The 14,252-nt window shown below is 46.8% G+C and overlaps 1 protein-coding gene across 1 annotated transcript in view; it reads right to left on the bottom strand.

Annotated features, from left to right (window-relative positions):
* The window catches only part of LOC310746124 (vasoactive intestinal polypeptide receptor-like), a 116,489-nt gene that overhangs the window by 37,283 nt on the left and 64,954 nt on the right, over nt 1–14,252 (bottom strand). The window contains exon 3 of the mRNA XM_083579895.1: nt 12,342–12,449. Coding sequence (XP_083436021.1) covers nt 12,342–12,449 — 108 coding nt within the window. The remainder of the gene's footprint in view (nt 1–12,341; nt 12,450–14,252) is intronic.

The following is a 14,252-nucleotide window of genomic DNA, read 5'->3' as shown; positions in this document are numbered from 1 at the left end:
CTGTAGTTCAAAAACAAGAGGTTTGGGAAACCCCGGTCTATATGGCCATTCAAGCTCTGCCCTTTAGATATTTTTAGTTTATGAGATACCTTTTCCAGAAGGGCAATTTGCCAAACCTTATTGCTCTATATCACACTCATTATGGGATGCAGAAGGGGCCACCAACCTCTCTGGGCCAGTCGACGCTTTTAGGATGTGGAGAAAAGTTTGTGGGTGCCAGTCACAAAATGACTGCTGTATCCAAAGGAACAAATAAAGACACAGGGAACACAGAGGCACGGGCCTGCCCCACCCTCCATTAATTGAGGGGGGGGGAGTGCTATCTACCACAAAGAGAGAAGCTTCTTGCCCCCTCCTCTCCTCATAACTGAAGGAAGAGCAGGGGTCCAATGCAGTGAAATGTGGGAATGTTTTCCCCCATCCCAGACATCTTTATTGAAAGTTCAAAAAGTACATAGGTGCACTACACATGATGGTCTAAACCACTGACCCTAGGGCTTGCTGATTGGAAGGTCGGTGGTTCAAATCCCTGCAACGGGGTGAGCTCCTGTTGCTCGGTCCCTGCTCCTGCCAACCTAGCAGTTCGAAAGCACATCAAAGTGCAAGTTGATAAATAGGTACCTGTCAGGGAACTGTCATCGGAAGAACCGGTGGTGCAAGGGCTCCCAGAGGTTGAGAGAGACTTATCAGCAGAGGAGGGAACCAGCAGGGGGCGAGAAAGAGCTCCAAGGGAAAGCGAGTCAGAAGAATGGCTCAGAGACAATTCCAGCGAGAACAGCGAGGAGGTTTCAGGACCTCCTATAGGGACACCCACTCCTCGCCGGAAATTGTCACGTAGAGAGTCCAGAAGACGTGTTTCCGTTAAGGAGCTGTTATGCTGGAAGAAATTCCGTAAACGCCCACTGTCGGATTCTGCCAGCGACTGACGGAGCCATGCTTATGGAGCTCCGTTACAGACAGTGGTTTGTGGACTTAGCCAAACACTGAGGGACTAGGAACTTTACGCACAAGCAGCTCAACATCCCATCACAGTACCGCTCCGGCGGGAAGGTAAACGGCGTTTCCGTGCGCTGCTCTGGTTCGCCAGAAGCGGCTTAGTCATGCTGGCCACATGACCCGGAAGCTGTACGCCGGCTCCCTCGGCCAATAAAGCGAGATGAGCACCGCAACCCCAGAGTCGGTCACGACTGGACCTAATGGTCAGGGGTCCCTTTACCTTTACCTTTACCACGGTGCATGGAGACAGAAAGTCAGGTTGTGCCTCTGTAACAGTGAGCTGCTAGGTTGGCAGGAGCAGGGACTGAGCAACGGGAGCTCACCCCGTCACGGGGATTCGAACCGCCGGCCTTCTGATCAGAAGCCCTAGGCTCTGTGGTTTAACCCACAGCGCCACCTGCGTCCCTTATGCACCGTGGTAGTCATTTGTATAACTGTATTATCTGCAAAGCCATTTGTATTATTTATCTGCACTTGTATGACTTAAATTTGCAACTCGCCTTTCTGCCCAAATGCCAAAGTTTGCAAACGCGGCCAAACTTTCTGCGCAGCCCAGGCGTATTTCTTAATTCTTAATAACGTTGAATCCCCAGAAACTCCCGCTGGGTTATACGAACTGCCCACATTTTGACAGCACCGTAATAAGTACTCAGCCGTGCTGCGCTTTGTTTCTCTAAGTGCTTGGCGCATTAGCTCTGCTGCGTGGGTTTGGCTATCAATAGGCAACTCGCCTAAATGCAATTTCTGCCTCTTCTTAAAGCTCATCCTCTCCGCGATGCTTTTGTTCTCCTGTTCCTTACACTTGACTGAAGTGCCCTCCCATTGAGAAAAGTTTCGTGCCCCTTCCACTCACATTGATGGGAGATTTGAAACAGATTCTGCTTCCTTTCAGGATTTGTCTGCCTTTCTTACCCAGGGCTTTGTCGGAACCCCAGAATCTTCCCGTACCCCAAACATTGGAATGCCATGAAGGAATAACCATGGGAATGGCTGGAACATGCGCAGAGCAGACGTGGTTCGACTGGTGGGGCAGAGCTGCAGTACTAGCTTCCCACCAGCAGGGGCACTGGTGCTAATTGGGAGGAAGAGGGGAAAGGCGTCAGAGGGTTAGCATCACTGTCTCCAGCTGTGGAGGCAGAGCTTCTCTTCTCTCCCTGCCAATCACTCGTAGCCAAGTAAGATCATCTTCCGTGAATATGGTCTTAACAGTGAGTCCTTAAGGGACTGTGGAGGCCAATTCTGGATCCACACATCCTTCCACAGTGGGGACATAGGTTTCCAGGCGGGAGTGGATCACAGTGAGGGTTTGCCAAACATGCCTTTCTCTTAGCTCCTTTCTCCCTTTCGTCCTTAGTGCTTCTTCAAAGTCCACAACGCCTTTGCTAGAGGCTATTCTTCAACTGAAGCACTCGCAGGCCAGTGTTTCCTAATTATCAGCGCATATACTGCATTTTTAAAGATTTGCCTTGAGAGCATCTTTAAGCCTCTTTTGTTGACAACCGGTATTTTGCTTTCCATTCTTAAGTTGGGAATAGAGTACAGTGGTACCTTGGGTTAAGTACTTAATTCGTTCTGGAGGTCTGTTCTTAACCTGAAACTGTTCTTAACCTGAAGCACCACTTTAGCTAATGGGGCCTCCTGCTGCTGCTGCGCCGCTGGAGCACGATTTCTGTTCTCATCCTGAAGCAAAGTTCTTAACCCGAGGTACTATTTCTGGGTTAGCGGAGTCTGTAACCTGAAGCGTATGTAACCCGAGATACCACTGTAGTTGCTTTGGAAAGACGATAATCAGGCATTCAAACAACATGACCAGTCCAACAAAGTTGATGTTGAAGAATCATTGCTTTGGCACTGGTGATCTTTGCTTCCTCCAGTACACTGACACCAGTTTGCCTTTCTTCACATTAAGCTGGTGCTTGATAGATTTTACATGGGGTTAAGAAGAGTCCGGACATGACTAAACAACTAAACAACAACAATAGTTTTACTTCTATCACTTGTTTCATTTTTATTTTTTTAAAAATTAATGGTTTTCCCCCTCTCCCCATGTTTTTAGTGGTTCTTATTTTTACCTGTAAGCTGCCTGGAGCCCCATCAGGGACAGCCTGACCCCCTCCTCTGGCAATCTGCACAGAATTTTGCTTAATTGGTTGCCATCAATTTGATTTTAATTTGATTTTAATTAATTTTATAATGAATGTTTTTAGAATGTTGGATTATTTTGATTGTTGTTAGCCGCCCTGAGCCCAGCTTCGGCTGGGGAGGGTGGGATATAAATAAAATTTATTATTATTATTATTATTATTATTATTATTATTATTAATCATAGAATCTTAGATCACCTCCAGACTGGATTATTGTAACTCGCTCTACGTGGGGCTGCCCTTGAGACTAACCCAGAAACTCCAGCGGGTGCAGAATGCCGCGGCGAGACTCCTTATGGGGTCTTCGCTGCGAGATCATATTCATCCGGTACTATACCAGCTGCACTGGCTCCCGGTGGAGTACAGGATCAGGTTCAAGGTGCTGGTTTTAACCTTTAAAGCCCTATACGGCCTAGGACCCTCGTACCTACGGGACCGCCTCTCCTGGTATGTCCCACAGAGAAATTTACGGTCTGCAAATAAAAACATCCTGAAGATCCCAGGCCACAGAGAGGTTAGGCTGGCCTCAACTAGAGCCAGGGCCTTCTCGGCTGCGGCTCCAATCTGGTGGAACGCTCTGTCACAAGAGACTAGGGCCCTGCGGGACCTGACATCTTTCCGCAGGGCCTGCAAGACAGAGCTGTTCCACCAGGCCTTTGGTCAGGGCGCAGCCTGACCCCCTCCTCTGGCAATCTGCACAGAATTTTGCTTAATTGGTTGCCATCAATTTGATTTTAATTTGATTTTAATTAATTTTATAATGAATGTTTTTAGAATGTTGGATTATTTTGATTGTTGTTAGCCGCCCTGAGCCCAGCTTTGGCTGGGGAGGGCGGGATATAAATAAAATTTATTATTATTATTATTATTATTATTATTATTATTATTATTATTAATCATAGAATCTTAGAGTTGGAAGGGACCCCACGAGTCATCTAGTCCAACCCCCTGCAATGGAGGAATCTCAGCTAAAGCATCCATGACAGATGGCCATCAAACTTCTGCTTCAAAACCTTCAAGAATGGCAAGTCTACCACCTCTCATGGAAGTCTGTTCCACTGCTGAACACCTCTGACTGTCAGAAAGCTTTTCTAAATGTTAAGTCAGCATCTCCTTTCTTGTAACTTGAAGCCATTGCCTTGAGTCCTGCCCTCAAGAGCAGGAGAAAACAAGCATGCTCCAGGTGACAGCCCTCAAGATATCTGAAGATGGGGATCCTATCTCCTCTCAGTCTCCTCTTTTCCAGGCTAAACATACCCAGCTCCTTCAAGGCTTAGTTTCCAGACCCTTGATAATCTCAGTTGCCTTCCTCTGCACACTTCCTCTGCCTGTCAACATCCTTCTTAAATTGTGGTGCCCAGAACTGGACGCAGTATTCCAAGTATTCCAATTCTGGGCTGCATCAATAGGAGTATAGCATCTAGATCAAGGGAAGTAATAGTGCCACTGTCTTCTGCTCTGGTCAGACCTCACCTGGAGTACTGTGTCCAGTTCTGGGCACCACAGTTCAAGAAGGACACTGACAAACTGGAACGTGTCCAGAGGAGGGCAACCAAAATGGTCAAAGGCCTGGAAACGATGCCTTATGAGGAACGGCTAAGGGAGCTGGGCATGTTTAGCCTGGAGAAGAGGAGGTTAAGGGGTGATATGATAGCCATGTTCAAATATATAAAAGGATGTCACATAGAGGAGGGAGAAAGGTTGTTTTCTGCTGCTCCAGAGAAGCGGACACGGAGCAATGGATCCAAACTACAAGAAAGAAGATTCCACCTAAACATTAGGAGGAACTTCCTGACAGTAAGAGCTGTTCGACAGTGGAATTTGCTGCCAAGGAGTGTGGTGGAGTCTCCTTCTTTGGAGGTCTTTAAGCAGAGGCTTGACAACCATATGTCAGGAGTGCTCTGATGGTGTTTCCTGCTTGGCAGGGGGTTGGACTCGATGGCCCTTGTGGTCTCTTCCAACTCTATGATTCTATGATTCTATGATTCTAAGTGTGGTCTGACTAAGGCAGAATAGAGTGGGACTATAACTTCCCTGACAAACTTAGACAGCATCTTAAAAAGCAGAGACATCACCTTGCCGAAAAAGATCCGTATAGTTCAAGCTATGGTTTTCCAAGTAGTGATGTATGAAAGTGAGAGCTGGACCATAAAGAAGGCTGATCGCCGAAGAATGGATGCTTTTGAATTATGGTGCTGGAGGAGACTCTTGAGAGTCCCATGGACTGCAAGAAGATCAAACCTCTCCATTTTGAAGGAAATCAGCCCTGAGTGCTCACTGGAAGGACAGAGCCTGAAGCTGAGGCTCCAAGACTTTGGCCACCTCATGAGTAGAGAAGACTCCCTGGAAAAGTCCCTGATGCTGGGAAAGATGGAGGGCACAAGGAGAAGGGGACGACAGAGGACGAGATGGTTGGACAGTGTTCTCAAAGCTACCAGCATGAGTTTGACCAAACTGCGAGAGACAGTAGAAGACAGGAGTGCCTGGTGTGCTCTGGTCCATGGGGTCACGAAGAGTCGGATATGACTAAACAACAACAACAAATAACTTCCCTTGATCTGGACACTAGACTTCTGTTGATGCAGCCTAGAATAATGTTAGCTTTTTTTTGCTGCTGCACCACACTGTTGACTCATGTTAAGCTTTTGGTCCACCAAGACCCCTAGATCTTTTTCACATGTACTGCTAGCAAGCCAGGTGCCCCCAATCCTATATCTGTGCATCTGGTTTTTCCTGCCTAAGCGCAGAACCTTACATTTGTCCCTATTGAAATTCATTTTGTTAGCTTGTGCCCAGTTCTCCAATCCATTAAGGTCATTTCGAATTCTGATTCTGTCATCTGCAGCATTAGCTACCCTTCCCAGTTTGGTGTCATCTGCAAATTTGATGACTAGGAGCCACAGATAGTTGCCTCTTTCATGAACTTGTCCAATTCTCTTTCAAAGCCATCCAAGTTGGTGGCCATGACTGCCTCTTGTGGCAGAGAGTTCCATAGTCTGACTATGCGTTGCATGCTTTCTTTTATCGGTCATGAATCTTCCAACATTCCAACATATCCTCCACCTGGAAATTCAAGAAGCATCAAGGAAATATTCCAACACTCCAGGAAGCCATGAAGTTGGACTTGTGAGGGGAGAGTGGCCTGGGGGGGGGGGAAGGGTGTGGCTCAGGAAGGTATGTGGCCTGGAGAAATTCTCAAGGGCCAAATACAAGTGGCCTGGAGGGCCACATTTGAGCACCAGACTTGAGTTTCATTAACCCTGTTGTGAAGGAATAACTGAGTACAGTTCATGTTGCCTGACACCGCAGCTGAATGGGATGAAAATGACTTTCATATTTGAAAAGTAATTGTGATGACCAGATTACATTTGTAGGTTTGCAAGAAGTTTTGTGAGGTAAATTATTTGCAAAAATGGTTAAAGAGGTGGATTTGTGAGTTAAGATAATTAAAGGCAATAGGAATTTAAGAAATGCAGAAGAAATGATAAAAATGGTAAAATGATAAATGATAAAAAAATCATCAGAGGTGCTGATGGAAGTCCAAAAAGATTGTATAAGATGTGAAGTCCTGTGGAATGTATAATAATTGGTATGTTGAAATTAATAAAAATTATATATTAAAAAAAAAAAAAGAAAATGACTTTCATATTCCAAGTGCTCTATTCTCCATGGAATTGTTGGCTTGCTTCACTTGGCGACACTCCGAGTTCTGTGTTTACCCAGAATTCCCCTTAAAAATGTAAGCAAGAGTCCAAAATGCATCAGTTTTTCTCCCCGGGAACGGCAGGACGGATGAAGGAGACGGCGGCGAAATTGTAAGGGACTGTTTATGTTTGCTGCCTCGTTTCTGGGAGGCGGCGTGATTGATTCTGCCGGGGCAAAAAGCAGAAAAGAGAACAAAATGATCCGGGAGAGAGAAGGGGAAAAAAAACCCCTCTCCTGTACGTGGTCCAACATAGAAATGGAGCTAAAGAGACAGCAATCAATTTCAGAATAAATGTTCCTGGCCAAGAAACAAGACCAAAACCCTGATTTGGTCGAAAAAATAAAAATAAAAAGTCTCTGCTTGGCATGTCACATTTTTTTCCATGGAAAAGAATTAATGCTGGAGAGTGTTTTGGTAATATGAAGACAGGGATCTGTCTTATACTAAGCCAAATGGTCAGATCACTGGTCCATTGAATGTCCAAAGTCTGTCTCGGGGGCCTAATCTGTTTATCTCCTGGGGTAAAATCCTTAAAAAAGCTCAACAACTTCAATCCTAAAAATCCTTAATCACTTAATCAAACCTGGCCCTCTTTGAAAAAAGTTTGGGCACCCCTGATCTCTAGATCAGACTTATCTGCTCTGTTTGGCTCTCCAGATCTTCACCAGATGTTTTCCACCACCTGTTATCTGATCCCATTTTAACTGGAGATGTCAGGGACTGAATCAGGGACCCTCTGCAAGTAGTCCTCTCTGTCACTAAGCTCAGGGGTAGTTTTTGCGCTGCCCTCTGGACAGACTCCCAACTCCCATCATCCCCAGCTGGAATGGCCAATGATCAGGGGAGATGGGACCCTCCAAGTTAGACTACTGCAATGCATTGCATGTGGGGGCTACCTTTGAAGACTGTTGGAAACTATAGCCGGTGTGTAACATGTTGGCTATGAAAAGAAAGCATGAACAGATCATCTGGATCATATAAACTGACCTGAATGCATTGCCCGCCAAGTAGTTTCTGGACCCAATTCAAAATGCTGGTTTTGACCTTTAAAGTCAAATACTGTTTGGACCTTAAAGGACTGCCTTTCCAGCGGAAGGTCCCATTAGCTAAAGTGGTGCCTCAGGTTAAGAACAGTTTCAGGTTAAGAACAGACCTCCAGAACAAATCAAGTTCTTAACCCAAGGTACCAACGTATATGGTGATGGGGTGAGACCCTTACACACACACACACACACACACACACACACACACACACACACACACACATACACATACTGAGGCATAATTCCAGAAGCCTCTAGCTTGCCACAAGAGGAAAGCCATGCCATAAGAGGAAGCTAAATAGGAGAACTTGATCTGCAGAGGAAGCTGTGGGAGTAAACTTGCTGGTTCCTGTTAGCACTACTTAGAGAGCGCTTCCAGGGTGAAAAGGCATCTCATTCAATTTCTAGGTGTAGAAACATAGCCTGGGGTCAATACGTGTGGGTTTTTTTTTGGGGGGGAGGGAAATCATAGAATCATAGAGTTGGAAGAGACCACAAGGGCCATCGAGTCCAACCCCCTGCCAAGCAGGAAACACCATCAGAGCACTCCTGACATATGGTTGTCAAGCCTCTGCTTAAAGACCTCCAAAGAAGGAGACTCCACCACACTCCTTGGCAGCAAATTCCACTGTCGAACAGCTCTTACTGTCAGGAAGTTCTTCCTAATGTTTAGGTGGAATCTTCTTTCTTGTAGTTTGGAACCATTGCTCCGTGTCCGCTTCTCTGGAGCAGCAGAAAACAACCTTTCTCCCTCCTCTATGTGACATCCTTTTATATATTTGAACATGACTATCATATCACCCCTTCAGAAATGACACTATCTGAAGCCAGCGGACTGCCCTGTCTGCAAAAAGAGCATACAGCAAGTGCAAAATGATTTACTGGAATTGGATTTGGCAGCCCGAAATGGGAAAGACAGTAGGAATCCTGGTGCCTTAGAGAATGGAAAACAGAAAGAAAGAAAAAAAGCCTGGAAAACTGAGCTGGTGATGTGGACAAGCTTCTTGATGTCAGCTTCAGTGAGGGGGAAGACAAACAGCTCAGCAGTTACATGATTCAGCTAAGGCTGATCTTTCTCAATTCTGCCCTGGTCCCTGCATTTATCCTGGCTAGCTAAGGAGCATCACATGCTTGCAGTCAGCCTGTTAAAGGTAAAGGGACCCCTGACCATTAGGTCCAGTCGTGGCCGACTCTGGGGTTGCGGCACTCATCACGCTTTATTGGCCGAGGGAGCCAGTGTACAGCTTCCGGGTCATGTGGCCAGCATGACGAAGCCGCTTCTGACGAACCAGAGCAGTGCACGGAAACGCCGTTTACCTTCCCGCCAGAGTGGTACCTATTTATATACTTGCACTTTGATGTGCTTTCGAGCTGCTAGGTTGGCAGGAGCAGGGACCGAGCAACGGGAGCTCACCCCGTCGCAGGGATTCGAACCGCTGACCTTCTGATCGGCAAGTCCTAGGCTCTGTGGTTTAACCCACAGCGCCACCCCCGTCCCTAGTCAGGCTGTTAGAGGAGACCAAACTCCTTCAAGCAAGGCTTTGGGAAAGTGCCATTTAATGCCATGTGCAGTTTGGCCTAGAACATTAAGCTTGCGCCCTCTTTGGGCACAAAACAGAACAGGGTTGTGCAGTGTCTGTCTGTGTGATTGACAGGACGTTTGAATTGGCCAGGCCTGCTATCCATTCCAGGAGCTGCCCTTGTGTGATGCATCAAGAAGCATCTCATTCCTGTAGCACTTCAGTGACTCCAGATCCAGCAGTACAGTGCCAGAGACCTGGGCCTGAAAAACACCCTTTTAGCACCTAGATTTGGAGATAGCTGCCCACACCCCAAGGCTTGCCCTGACAGCAACAACCAACTGGCAACCCAGGGGTCAGCGATAGCTCAGTTGGTTAGAGCAGGCTTCTTCAACCTCGGCCCTCCAGATGTTTTTGGCCTACAACTCCCATGATCCCTAGCTAGCAGGATCAGTGGTCAGGGATGCTGGGAATTGTAGTCTCAAAACATCTGGAAGGCTGAGCTTGAGGAAGCCTGCGTTAGAGCATGGTGCTGATAATGCCAAGATTGCAGGTTTGATCCCCATTTTGGGACAGATGCATATTCCTGCAATGATCATCGGGGTCCCTTCCAACTCTACAATTCTAGAGTATACCTGAAGGAGTGTCTCCACTCCCATCATTCAGCCTGGACCCTGAGGTCCAGCTCCGAAGGCTTTCTGGCAGTTCCCTCCCTGCGAGAAGTGAGGTTACAGGGAACCAGGCAGAGGGCCTTCTCAGTGATGGTGCCCGCCCTGTTGAACGCCCTCCCATCAGATGTCAAGGAAATAAACAACTATCTGACTTTTAGAAGACATCTGAAGGCAGCCCTGTTTAGGGAAGTTTTTAATGTTTGATGGTGTTTTGAATATCCTGTTGGAAGCCGCCCAGACTGGCGGGGGAGGCCCGGCCAGATGGGCGGGATATGCCGTATTTGTCGCTCTATAAGACGCAGCAGACCACAAGACCCACCTAGTTTTTGGAGGAAGAAAACAAGAAAAATAATATTCTGAATCTCAGAAGCCAGAACAGCAAGAGGGATCACTGCACAGTGAAAGCAGCAATCCCTCTTGCTGTTCTGGCTTCTGGGATAGCTGCACAGCCTACATTCGCTCCATAAGAAGCACACACATTTCCCCTTACTTTTTAGGAGGGAAAAAGTGAGTCTTATAGAGCAAAAAATACGGTAAGTAATAAATGATGATGATGATGATACTATCATCTGACCACCACCAACCCTACCAAATATCATCAGAGGTAGAGTTAAAAAATGCCACAGTTTTATGATGACATTTCAAAAGGCTGCAGAAGACAGGTGTGATAATTGCAGTGAGTAAACTCTTGGGGAAAGTTGAATCTTTTAGTGAATCAGCTGTTCAGGGCGAGTGTTTCGCAATCAACAGATCTATTTCTTCTGCCCTTGCCTCGCTGCGTTCAGCGACTGCCACAGAACAAGGGGCTGTCACGAAGTCTGGGATTTAGAAATGGACAGGCTCTTTACAACCAGCCCTGACAAAAGTTTGAGTGGAGGCGACGGGGAACAAGGGATGAGCTTTCTGGAGCTCAGCCCATCTCCAGTGAAGGCATTTTGACAGATCCGATCCTGCCTATCAAATTAGCTGCGCTTGCCAAAAAAGCTCTTAAGTCAGGGGACCTCAGAACAGAAATAAAAATTTTAAAAAATCACCGTTTCATTTACAGGGTTCCTGACATGATGGAGGCACAACTGGGAGAGATGTGCTCAAAATAACTCTTGGCATGGTGTCAAGAAAATAAAAATAAAAGGAAAAGACAATGTCAAAGCTCTCCTGAGGAATATCTTGACTGGCCGGGCAGCATGAGCCACTCAATGGGCATATACTTAGAAGCAAGTCCCTTGGCCCTTGCCACTCTGTGAGGTGAGTGAGGCTGAGAGACTTCAGAGAAGTGTGACTAGCCCAAGGTCACCCTGCAGCTGCATGTGGAGGAGCGGGTAGGCGAACCTGGTTCACCGGATTACGAGTCCATTGCTCCTAACCACTACACCACACTGGCTCTCCTGACTGACTGCTGCTTTGGAATCAACCTTGCTGAAGCTATGAGAGGAGCAAGGACACACTCTCTTGGGATATAATGTTTTGCACCCCCCTCCTTTGAAGACTGTAGGTGTAATCCCCAAGGACGTGCTCTATGGGGAGCTGGCTTCAGGCACCAGGGCCACTGGCAGGCCAACTCTGTGTTGCAAAAATGTCTGCAAACACGACACGAAGGCTGGGAACACCAACCTCTCCGTGCTGATGGCTGTCTTGTGGGAGGCAGTTCCATAGTTTAACAATGCACTGTGTAAAAAATCATTTCCTTTTATAATAATAGTTTATAATAATAATTTATTATTTATACCCCACCTGTCTGGCTGGGTTTCCCCAGCCACTCTGTCCTGAATCTTCCAACATTCTGTTCTATTGTATGTACACGAGTTCTGGTGATAGGTTTGGATTTGATATCCCGCTTTATCACTACCCTGAGGAGTCTCAAAGAATCTAACATTCTCCTTTCCCTTCCTTCCCCACAACAAACACTATGTGAGGTGAGTGGGGCTGAGAGACTTCAGAGAAGTGTGACTAGCCCAAGGTCACCCAGCAGCTGCATGTGGAGGAGCAGGGAATCGAACCAGGTTCACCAGATTACGAGTCCACTGCTCTTAACCACTACACCACGCTGGCTCTAGGTGAGAAGGAGTAAAACCTTTCTCTACCCGCTTTCTCCATAATGAGAGGCGGGCGCCTCGAGATGACAAGATGTCTGCCATCGGACTGGGCGCCCGTTTATAAAGTGGTTTATCAAAGCTGTTCGCCTTCAGTCATAAAGACCCGCAGATATAAACCCACAGACAAAGCCATCTTCCTGTACGCTCTGAATTGGGAAAGCCACTTACCTGCAGTCCTTGAAAAGAAGGTGAAATAGGCAGGGCAGGGCAGGACTTTGACTTCGCCCAGACTTCCTGCAGGCCAGCAAGTAAGGTTATCCCACATACTCCCGCAGCCTAAGAAGAAAGAGAAATGGAAACTTCAATGGAAACAGCAAAACCGAGAGAAGCTTTGCACACTTCATGTGAGGCAGCACTGCATGGCGGGCCACATACATCTAGAGTCAGCAAACTTTTTCAGCAGGGGGCCGGTCCACCGTCCCTCAGACCTTGTGGAGGGCCAGACTATATTTTGAAAAAGAAGAAGAAGAATGAATTCCTGTGCCCACAAATAACTCAGAGATGCATTTTAAATAAAAGCACACATTCTACTCATGTAAAAACACGCTGATTCCCAGACTGTCCATGGGCTTAATTTAGAAGGTGATTGGGCAGGATCCAGCCCCGGGGCTTAGTTTGCCTACCCATGAATTAATGCAGGCATAGGCAACCTCGGCCCTCCAGATGTTTGGGGACTACGACTCCCATCATCCCTAGCTAACAGGACCAGTGGTCAGGGATGATGGGAGTTGTAGTCCCCAAACATCTGGAGGGCAAAGGTTGCCTATGCCTGATGTAGAGTCTTCAGTTGCCTGTTCCACATGGTGAAACAGTGGGGTGTGATTTGCACAGGTGAAGCAGCACATAGAAGGAGCAATGGGTGTCAAAATCAGTCCCCTCCTGTTTCCCAAAAAGTTTTTCTGCTCTGCAAGATGCAGCCCTAGGTCTGATGCATGAGGCTAGAACAGTGCATTGTGGAGTTTGCCAGCTGATGGGAAATTCCTCCTCCCTACAAGCAATAAGAACCTACCCTGCCTCACAAGGTTGCTGCAGAGTTTAAATGGGAAGAACCTATTTCATTTCATGATTTCATTTCATTTCTTTTATTTATATCCCGCCTTGCCTCCGGGGAGCTCAAGGTGGTGCAAATAGTTCCAACATTCCACATTTTATCCTCACAACTACCCTGTGAGGTAGATTAGGCAGAGAGTGAGTGATCAGTCCAAGATCACCGGGAGAACTTCATGGCAGAGTGGGGATTCGAACCCTGGTGTCCCAGCTCCTAGTCCGACACTCTAACCACTACACCACACTGGCTGCATTGTATACCATCAGCTTGAGCTCACTGGAGAAAAAGGTGAGATAGCAATGCAAATGTTCCTTGCCCTCAACATTTCATCGGCCATGAATGCAGACAATTCCAGGAAGCTATTTTCACTCTGCTCTATGAAAAAACCCATGATGCCTTGGTGGAATGGTATTATTGTACAACAATCCCACACAACATCTGAGCTAAAGAAACATGAGCTACTCTGTGGCACCAGCATTTTGGCACTCCTCTGCCACAGGGATCCAATGCACCCTAAATAATTTTTGTTTGACTTTGTTATTTATTTAATGCTGATCTCCTCTTGTTTTGCTCTCTAGAGGTGACATTAGAAAGTGTATTAGAAAGCTGCTTTAGGGAGGGACAAGTCCAGCTGGGCATTTTTGTTAAAACCCCAAGGGATGGAGTGAGTCAGGCTGCCGAAAGGCAAGAGACAGAGCAGAGCAAAACTGATTCTGATTGAGAGTTCAAACTTCATTTGTGCAGCAGGGTGTTCTGCTAATTTAACTGATAAGATGATACCCAGCAACTGCAAGCCTTTGGGAACATTTGGATTTTTGAGTGAGTGTTGAAGAAGACGAACAAGAAGAAGAAGAAGAAGAAGAACAGGAGGAGGAGGAGGAGTTTGGATTTGATATCCCACTTTATCCCTACTCTAAGGAGTCTCAAAGTGGCTAACAATCTCCTTTTCTTTCCTCCCACACAACAAACACTCTGTGAGGTGAGTGAGGCTGAGAGACTTCAGAGAAGTGTGACTAGCCCAAGGTCACCCA

This window comes from Podarcis filfolensis, assembly GCF_964270895.1.
Source record: "Podarcis filfolensis genome assembly, chromosome: 12".
NCBI classification, from domain to species: Eukaryota; Metazoa; Chordata; class Lepidosauria; order Squamata; family Lacertidae; genus Podarcis; species Podarcis filfolensis.
This window is presented reverse-complemented; position numbering and strand designations above follow the sequence as displayed.